At 46.6% G+C, this 9,319-nt stretch overlaps 1 protein-coding gene across 1 annotated transcript; it reads left to right on the top strand.

Annotated features, from left to right (window-relative positions):
- The first annotated feature begins 2,625 nt into the window (after nt 1-2,625).
- LOC125507206 (uncharacterized) lies at nt 2,626-6,391 on the top strand. Its single transcript, XM_087523004.1, has 5 exons — nt 2,626-2,767; nt 3,381-3,484; nt 4,200-5,033; nt 5,138-5,281; nt 5,932-6,391. Exons 1-5 carry the CDS (start codon nt 2,695-2,697, stop codon nt 6,319-6,321), a joined length of 1,545 nt encoding a protein of 514 aa, XP_087379130.1. The 5' UTR covers nt 2,626-2,694; the 3' UTR covers nt 6,322-6,391.
- The last annotated feature ends 2,928 nt before the right edge of the window (nt 6,392-9,319 follow it).

The following is a 9,319-nucleotide window of genomic DNA, read 5'->3' as shown; positions in this document are numbered from 1 at the left end:
TTTGCCAACGATATCCAAAGAAGAGGTGAGCAATTGATTCATCACGAGTGACGGTGTCCTGAACTAGGGGGTACTAACCTAGTAGGCCCATGCTCCTCGAATTGGGCTGATGGGCCCTCATTCTTCTCGAGGTGGACTACGGAAGCTGCATGACGGGGCGCAATCAGGACTGGATCCGTTGAAGACTTGTCGTATACTCCAAGACTTCTCCTACCGTCTCCACGCTAAGATACCAACCTTGTAACCCAAGATACCCTACCTAGCGTGTATATAAGTCAAAGGGTTTAGCCCGTAGAGGGGACATCAACGCAATATCATTCACCTAACCCTAGAGTTAGACCACATCTAAAGATCTCGAGGTAGATCAACTCTGTACTCGATACATCTATCTCAAATATAAACAAGAGTAGGGTTTTACCTCCATCGAGAGGGCCCGAACCTGGGTAAACATCGTCTCCTTGTTTCTGTTACCATATCTTCGAGATCCACAGCTCGGGACCCCCTACCCCGAGGTCTACCGGTTTTCACACCGACAACGAGCACAACAAATATATTTATTTTCACCCACCCACGATGCAAAAGTACGTCTCTGATTTAATACTATGTTTTAGCAGCAACCAAGAGAAAGCATCAAAGGGAAGATGAGAATACAATTGTTGATATAAGGATTTAACCATAAAACCTTTGGCAGGATTGGGAACCTATATGAAAACATCCCTATTTATAGAAAGTTAATCATTTTAGTTAAGACACCTCAGTGCAAGCATCTGCTCCAGATATCTGATACATCTTAAACGTATCGATGGTTTTTATAAGATTCATGATGTATTGTTATCAATTACATACACTATGAGCATATTTATTTATTAATTTTCATTGGACTAACATATTAATCAAGTGCCAAGTATTTGTTATTTTTTTAGTTTGCAGTTTTTGTAATTTAGAAAAATCCCGAGAAATCCAAGAAAAGAAGAACAAAAATAGTTCAGGAAGTTTCACACCAGAAGAGACCGGGGGCCAAAGTTTAGCACCTGAGGGCCTCCCAGGTTCCTAGGCGCTGGTGTAGATGCCCCTCGGCCCTAGGTGTCTACATGGGGCCTCTTTGGCATGTGGGACCCCATGGCTCACCTCCAGTGCCCAATGGTCCACATATACCCGCAAAACTTCACCCTAATTATGAGCATTTTTTGCCACTGCTACATCGCATTTCAGAGGTGATCTTCGTTCCCAGCTTTGATCCGGAACTCTGCCAGTGGGGGAAGCCGTCTCCATCATCATCAACAATATCCTCACACTCCAAGATGAGTTGTGAGTAGTCCTCCCCCTGGACTACAGGTTCATGACAGTTGCCAAAATTGTATTGTCTTCATCTTGATATTTTAAATGTTCAATACAATAGACATATAAGGTGCCCTACATGATTATTGTTTATCTGATGTATTCCTAGCGGTGATGTTTATCTTGTGATGAATTATTTCTTTATCTGTAGATTTGTGCATACCACTTTGTTTGATCTTTTTTTTTCTGGTTGCTTGTCTACTCGTATGTTTTAGGAGGACCCACTTGTGTATATCTTAAGATGATGTGTCGACTGAGTCTCTCAGAGGTGTTCATATGGATAGTTGTGGAGTGTATGTGCGTATATACGAGCCTGTGTCTGTATTTTGTCAATTTTTGTTTACTGTTCAAAAAAATCTTTCGATTCAACGATTTATCGCTACTCATGCGGTGACCGATAAGATTATGTCTTATCTTCGTTGTTTATCATCTGGGTCGATTTATCACTCTAACAAGCGATTTATCAGGAAATGCATTGATAAATCAGGCCTATTCCTAATATTATGTTTACAAAAACTATGTTTATTTGTGTTTTGTGGACCTTGCTATGCAATATGTACTATTTTCACATTTTGTTTGTCATTATACGAGGGTTCAAAGGGTAGGAATCAAGGAAACATTTCTGTCGAATATTATTTTGATGTTTAATATAGCATATTTTAGTGTCGGGAACCCGAGATTTGCAAAAAATGATCGATTAATAGGCGACCGATAAAATCGATTAACTGGCCGATTTCTGATTAATTTATAATCCCCAACAGACCGAGACACTAATGATAAACGATATCCTTAACATTAGTTTAACCTAGATTAGCCAAGATCTCGTAATTCAAGGATCAAACTAAATCCATATCATAATTTTCTGTAACAACCCATGCATTTTACCGGAAAAGAATTCTATGAGACCAGGTCTCACGCGAGACCCATCCTGATGAATGACACGTGGAATTCACAAATCACAAAGCATCCCCCATCCCCCACTTAAAATCAGGGGGAAGAGATTAGATGCTTTGTGATTTGTAAATGTCACGTGTCATCCATCAGGACGGGTCTCACCTGCTAACCGTGAGACCTGATCTCATATAATTTTTTTTCCATTTTACCCACAGGGAGAAGTCAAAATATTGCCCACTCACATGTTTTAGGAGGACCCACTTGTGAGTGACCAAACTCGTGCCGCCGCGATTTCGTCCGCCTCCCGCTTCCTGCATTCAACTCGAGGTTCAGATTCGTCCGCTTTTTTTATTTTGTTTCTGGTGAAAAAGCAAATCGCGCGATCGACACAGGAAGGGGAGAGGGGAAAACGGATTCCGTGCCCCAGCCAAGGGCGGCGTCGGCGTCGGCGTCGAATCGATCATGGGGCTTCCGGCGCCGGAGCGGATCATCTCCATGCAGCGGGAGCAGCGCCGCCGGCAAGCGCAAGCCCGTGGTAAGCCGCCGCCGCCGCTTCTCTCTGCCGAATGATATGCTGTATGCGCGTGTCCTGTGAGGCTCTCCCCCGCCCGAGAAGAGTATGCAATGTTTCTCCACGGCTGGCATGCCAGATTCTGTTCGTTTGGGCGTGAAGTCTTGCTTTGTTTTGGTGGATAGCAAGATTATCCTCTCGTTTCGTTGATTATACGGTACTACTAGCAACTTTTGGTTCCAAAATGCCCACCTGTTTCTTCTTAAAAGAAGAATAGTGTGGAGGAGATTGCTAGGAAAATAAAATACCAAGTCCGACGAACTAGATCTGTTTGGACAGCATCGACAAGATCTCTAGGGATATGTATGGTCAACTGAATGCTTCCCCTTTGGGGTTTCTTGCTCTCGAGTTCTTACTTGTTCAGTACACCTGCTTATTTTTTAGCAAATAAAATTCGGATCCTCGACAACAGCAAAATGAAATCTCTGAATTCATTTGTACTGTTGAGCATAATTAAGTTGGATGAGAGAAACAAATTGGATTTCTGCACGTGCCTCAGTTTGTTTGAGCTTGCTGTTTTTCTTATGTCAATGCGCGTGCTGTCTATGGGGGTATGACTATGTGTCGTGTGTTGCAGATGGATCGATCGCTTCAGTTCCTAAAACAAGGTCACCAGCCCTCCAACAAGATGGTAATTCTAAAGGTGGCAAAAGAATGAAATATCTGCCAGATCTTCCGGAGGTACGTGATAAGATGCTAATGACGGAAGACCTATATATGCTGCACATGAATTATCATTTATGAATAAAAAATATCTCGGGCTGAGTAAGGCTCTCTATCTAGCCTTTTCTTTTTTGTATGGCTAATTTATAAACATGAAACTTAAATTTGCTGCCTTGTAACATGATCAAAACATCCCTTTTCTTTGGGCATACTCTTCTCTTGTAGAAAAAGGTGAAAACTGCATAGACATTGGGGCATTCTATACAATCATTTGAATTTAGCTAAAACACATGATCATAGCCACAGATGAGTGAACATAGAGTCATGACATCTATCCATGTCTAGAGTAGCATAACTGGGAAAACGATCATTTTTCACGAAAGGGCATAAACGTGGGATACTTCTGGTACACTATTGAAGTACTTTGCTGTAAACAAGTCTCTACATGATTTTCCTTTTATATGTCAATTCTACTATAGGGCAATAGTTTCACTCATAGTAAATAAGTACGGACCGCTACAGTCCACTATCTTTGTTGTGTTAATTGGACTTTTAGCAGAGTAACTTCTATATCGTTTAAACAATGCACTTCATACACGTGGTTGCACAACGTGCAATGCAATACAAAGGTAGATAGGGCATTGGAATTGAAGTGTCTAATTATGTTTTCTTTGCCCGATTGAAATAACCATTTCCCTAAGTTCTATTTTTGTCCCCGCGTGTGTGCATGCAGGACATCTGGTGGCATATACATTCACTAATGCCAATGCGAGATGCTGCCCGAGCTGCCTGCGTTTCTCGTACCTTTATGTGTTCCTGGAGACTCCATACCAGCCTCACCTTCAGTAGAAAAACACTAGGCATGGATGATAGTGTGTGTGAAATGGATGGAAAAGCAAAAGATCTCACCGGCAAAGTTGACAAAATTTGGATAGAACACCCAGGCATTGGTGTGAAGAAAGTCAAAATTAAGTTCTATGATTACAGGACCAGGGCCTATTATCTTGATCGTTGGCTTCAGATTGCCGTCACACCTGGGATTGAAGAACTCACTGTTATTCCTTCTGTGAGCAAACAAAAGTTCAACTTCCCATGTTCACTTCTATCTGAAGGAGGTGAAAACTCGATTCGGTGTCTGAATCTTTACCAGTGTGTGTTCTGTCCTACAGTCAGACTTGGTTTGAGAAGTTTGACTCAACTTGAGCTGTTTGATGTCCGTATTACAGGAAATGAGTTAGCCTGCCTTCTAGACAATTCTGTTGCTTTGCAGCATTTGGCAGTCATGTATTGCAGTAAGATTATTAGACTGAAGATACCTTCCCTGCTGCAGCGACTCATCACCCTTGAGGTGTCTAACTGTAAGAGGCTGCAATCAATAGAGATCGAAGCTCAATGTCTCTCCAATTTTCGGTTTATCAGTGACCACCTAGCACATCTCTCGTTTGGAGAAGCATTACAGTTGAAGACCCTAGTCATGCAGTGTCGTGGTGCTCTCTGTTATGCTCGTGCCAATCTTCCATCCAGCTTGTCAAATCTTGAAACTCTTTCTATATGTTCACATTGTGAGGTATACTGCGAATTTTCTGGTGACTATAGACTACTAAAATTGTGTATCATGATATTACAACAGTAGCCATGCACTTGCATAATTTTAATCCAAGCTTTATGCAGATGGTCACTACACCAATGATTGGTAGCAAATTTTCATTCCTCAAGCACTTGACTGTTGTTCTTGCTGCGCCCCCAGCCTATGATTATTGTTCTCTCATATCATTTTTTGATGCTTCTCCTTCATTGGAGACATTCATCCTGAATGTAAGTCTCTTCGCCCTGTAAAGATATCTCCCTTTTCAGATCCCACCCTTCGAATATATCACTTAACTATACCGAAAAAGGCTTTCGCCCCGCTTTATAAATAAAGCAAACTGCCAGGAGCACATACAAGACTAGTTCAACACACACACACAAGTCGCACAAATAAGGTCCAGAGGTTCTGCTGAGGGCACAGCTCAACAAGCCCAAAAACGCAACACAACATAGAAAGACAGCTCAGCCAGGGCCAAGGCCGTAGCCGGAGCTGGATAGCAACACACGACTAATCAGGCTCAGGAGGAGGCGGCGGAGGGGGCGGCGACAGACGGATGGCCATCGAGCGGAGGTCGGCGATGAAGGCGGAGATGGCGTCCCGGTCCCGAGGGCGGCTAAGCGGCCGCCAGAGCTGCAAGTAACCAGACGGGCGTCAGTAGAGCGTCGGAGAGGGGAGCGCTGAATCACAAGTTTATTGCAAATGGTCCAAAGCGTCCACGCGAGAACCCCAATCTCAAGCCACCTAATGTGGCGAGATGGAAGCGGGGAGGCCTGTAGTTCGGCGAAGAGGTCGGGAAAGTTGGAGTGGCACTGTTAATTCCACATCACTTAACTATGGCGGAACTGTTAATTCATACATCTTCGCCTCTCATATTTAGGTGGTGTGGAACAGCATGCGGCATCCCTCCATTTTTACAGGCCCTTCAGGTACGAGGCAGATGCCGGAGCACCGCCATGACAAGCTCAAGAGTGTGACTATTACTGGTTTCTCCTCTGCAAAGTGCTTGGTTGAGCTAACATGTCACATTCTTGAGAGTGCAAAGTCACTTGAGTATCTTACATTGGACACCACCGATGGAAATCGTGTCTTTATGTGTTCTGTCAACGGATCTGACAAATGCTATTGTAGCCCGATGGGCAGGGATGCCATCGTGGAAGCTCGTCGAGGGCTCTTGGCCATCAGGACGTACATCGAGGGAATTGTTCCTTCTAAAGTGAAGTTCACTCTTGTGGAGCCTTGCAGCCGGTGCCATGCTGTTGAGCTCTAGATGCAAGGGCTTGAGCTGAACGTGAAACCTATAGACTCACTTTTATGAAGGGCCTGATGAGGGCCAGGGATTCCTTTCTCAAATCTGGGTGTTTTCAAATGGGAAGTGAGACTTAAGTGTGGTATTGGGAGAACAACTGGTTAGTGTGTGACGCGCTATGAGCGTGATTACTCTATTTAGTTTGATATCGTCTGTTGTAAACATGTTCCGGATGTGACTGTTTTAGGATTGGTTTCCTTGAATCCCATCTCGTAGCTTGTCACATCTTTTTGAACTGAATATTTTTGTTTTTTTGTTACGGCGAGTACTCTTAACTCTTTTTGTTCTCTTTATTATGCCCTTCACCATTTTGAACTGTTATGCCATTCGCTGGTGCTGACGCTCCGCAGCTCACCGTTGCAACATCTTGCCTTGTCGATTACAACAAAATCGACTGGTTCCATAAAAGTCGTCTTGCTGCTGAGCCAACGCAGCTCGCGATGCTGCCTGTTCCAGCCCGCCTTTTACCGGTTGTAGCAATTCATTCAGCTCGCAATGCTGCCTGTTGCAGCTCGCCGTGTTACCGGTTGTAACAATTCATTTGAAGGCGTGAAGCGGATTGTAGCAAGAATGGCGATGCCGCAGATTGAGTGTCCCAAAACACCCGTCCCCCGCGTCGCCTCCATGGCAGCATGGGCAGATCCAGACCGAGCGCCGCCTCCCTACCTTCCCTCGCCACCGTCGGGCTATGCCCGGCCGGCGGCGGACAGCAGCGATAGGATCTCGTGGTGGCGGAGGCTCACCTCCTTGTGGCGCGGCACTGCGGCTATGGGTGTGGCGACCACAAGGTTGCATCTCTGGCGGGTGGCGGCCGTGGAGACGTCGTCGGTAGGCTCCAGGGCTGGGGGCCTGCAGATCCTTCCCAGTGAATAGGGGCGAGGGTGGTGGCCCGTTTCCCTGTTTGCCTTCTAGTCGTTCTTCTTCGATCCAGTTCATGCTGGTGGTCATGGTGCTGCGTCAAGGGGCGCCAGGTCCGGTTGCTCTTTGGCTGGATCCGGTTCGTCCGCGTCTGCCGGAGGGTTGGTCATCCTGGTGCCTCAGCTACGACAGCTAGGGGGAAGTGTGTTGTGGTGGACCTTGTGTGGCGATGGCGTCGTGGCTATGCAGGGATGTGCGGGTCAGCAGAAGTTCAGGCCGGTTTCTGCCGGCTGCGCGAGGGTGTTCATCGGGTCTGCTCTGAGCACAAGCTTTGCCCGGCTATGGCTGGCCGGCGGTGGCGGCGCCTTTAGGCGTCATTCCCCTTCTTCAAGGCACTATCGTTGAGTTCTTCGACCCACTCCATCCTCGGATCTTATTCTTCAGGCGAAAGCCTAGACCCATTTGAGTCGGGCAACGACGTCGTCTCAACGGTGTTTCCCTCTTTAGGGCACTGCTTTGAAGACCGGTGATTCTTCCCTGCCCTTTCAATTGGGCTGGACGTGCACGGCTCACAGTTGGCAGGTGCCCAACCGGTGATGCGAGTGGTTGGCGTTGCGATGCGTGTGGAGACGACGATGATGGAGTGTGGAGCTGGGTCATGGCTTGTCCTTCTAATAACGATGACCCGGTTGACCAACGAGTGTGTCTATGCTAGTTTCTTACTGTGATAGAGAAGTCGGAGCTGCGTGCAGCGGGGCCCCTGCGGCAAGGATGACTCCATGAGGGTGGTTTGAGTAGACAATGCTCTTCGGAGGTTGTGCTGGGCTAGGTCAGTGCGAGGCGTGCAACTTTCTCCAGTGAAGCGCATCAGCAAAATCGGAGCTGCCGGTCCTCGACGTCTGCGGTCGATTGTTTGGCTATGGTTGACAAGGTCGTCGTGTGTCGTTCTTTCGAAGGGGTCTTGACGGGTCGTCTGCGGCAAAGTCGAAGTCGCTTGCTCGGGGAGAGGTGATGACGATAACAATGCATGCAGACTCAACGGTGCCCTCTTCTCGACGGTGTGTGTGGTCTTGTTGGTTCCAGGTTAGCCGGGCGTGTTGTAATGGTTTTTGTCCGGGTTTCCGTTAATTAACCTGACAACACTATCCTTTTTTAATGAATCGGACCCTAAGGAACCGCATTTAAGAAAAGATGCCAGTTTCGGTCGGTCGGCCGAAACAAATTATTAACCTTTTGTTGTCACACAACATGTGGTAAAAAATATTAACCTTTTGTTATAAAACCTAGTTTAGCCATAATACAGCGATCAAACTAAATCCATATCTCAATTTTCAGTGACAGCCCATGTGTTTTACCCATAGGGAGAAGCCAAACTATTGCCTGCTCACATGTTTTGGGAGGACCCACTTGTGCAGCGGCCAAAAGCCTCGCGTAGTCGCGTTCCTCCTGGACTTTTGGGCGCCGGCGCGATTTCATCCACCTCGCGCTTTCTGGATTCAAACTCGAGGTTTAGATTCGGGCTCTTCTTTTTCCGGTGAAAAACAAATCGCGCCATCGACACAGGCGGCGGGGGAGAGAGGGAAACGGATTTCGTGCCTCGGCCAAGGGCGGCATCGTCGGCGTCGAATCGCCCATGGGGCTTCCGGCGCTGCAGCGGATCATCTCCATGCAGCGGGAGCGGCGCCGCCGGCAAACGCGAGCCCATGGTAAGCCGCCGCCGCCGCCTCTCTCTCAGCTCCCTCGCCCCCCTCCGCCGATATTCTGTACATGCGTGCCCTCGTATGCTGTCCCCCTTCCGAGAAGGGGATAGTCTTATTCGATATTGCTCCACGGCTGGCATGCCAGATCCCGTTCGCGTTTGGGCGTGAATTCTTGCTTTGGTGGATAGCAAGATTATTCTCTCCTTTTGCTCGTATACCTGTTTACTTTCGAACAAATAATATTTGAGCTCTCACCAGCAATAAATTAAAGGATATTACTGAGATTGTTAGTACTCCCTCCATTCCTTTATACAAGGTCACAAAGTCAAATTACAGGTATCTAGATAAAAATTTAATGACTACTTTGCAAGCCAACTTTTCTTTTTGTTAACTGGGATCAT

This window comes from Triticum urartu, chromosome 5A (genome assembly GCF_056163025.1).
Source record: "Triticum urartu cultivar PI428250 chromosome 5A, HENAU_Tu73, whole genome shotgun sequence".
In the NCBI taxonomy this organism is placed as follows: domain Eukaryota; kingdom Viridiplantae; phylum Streptophyta; class Magnoliopsida; order Poales; family Poaceae; genus Triticum; species Triticum urartu.
This window is presented reverse-complemented; position numbering and strand designations above follow the sequence as displayed.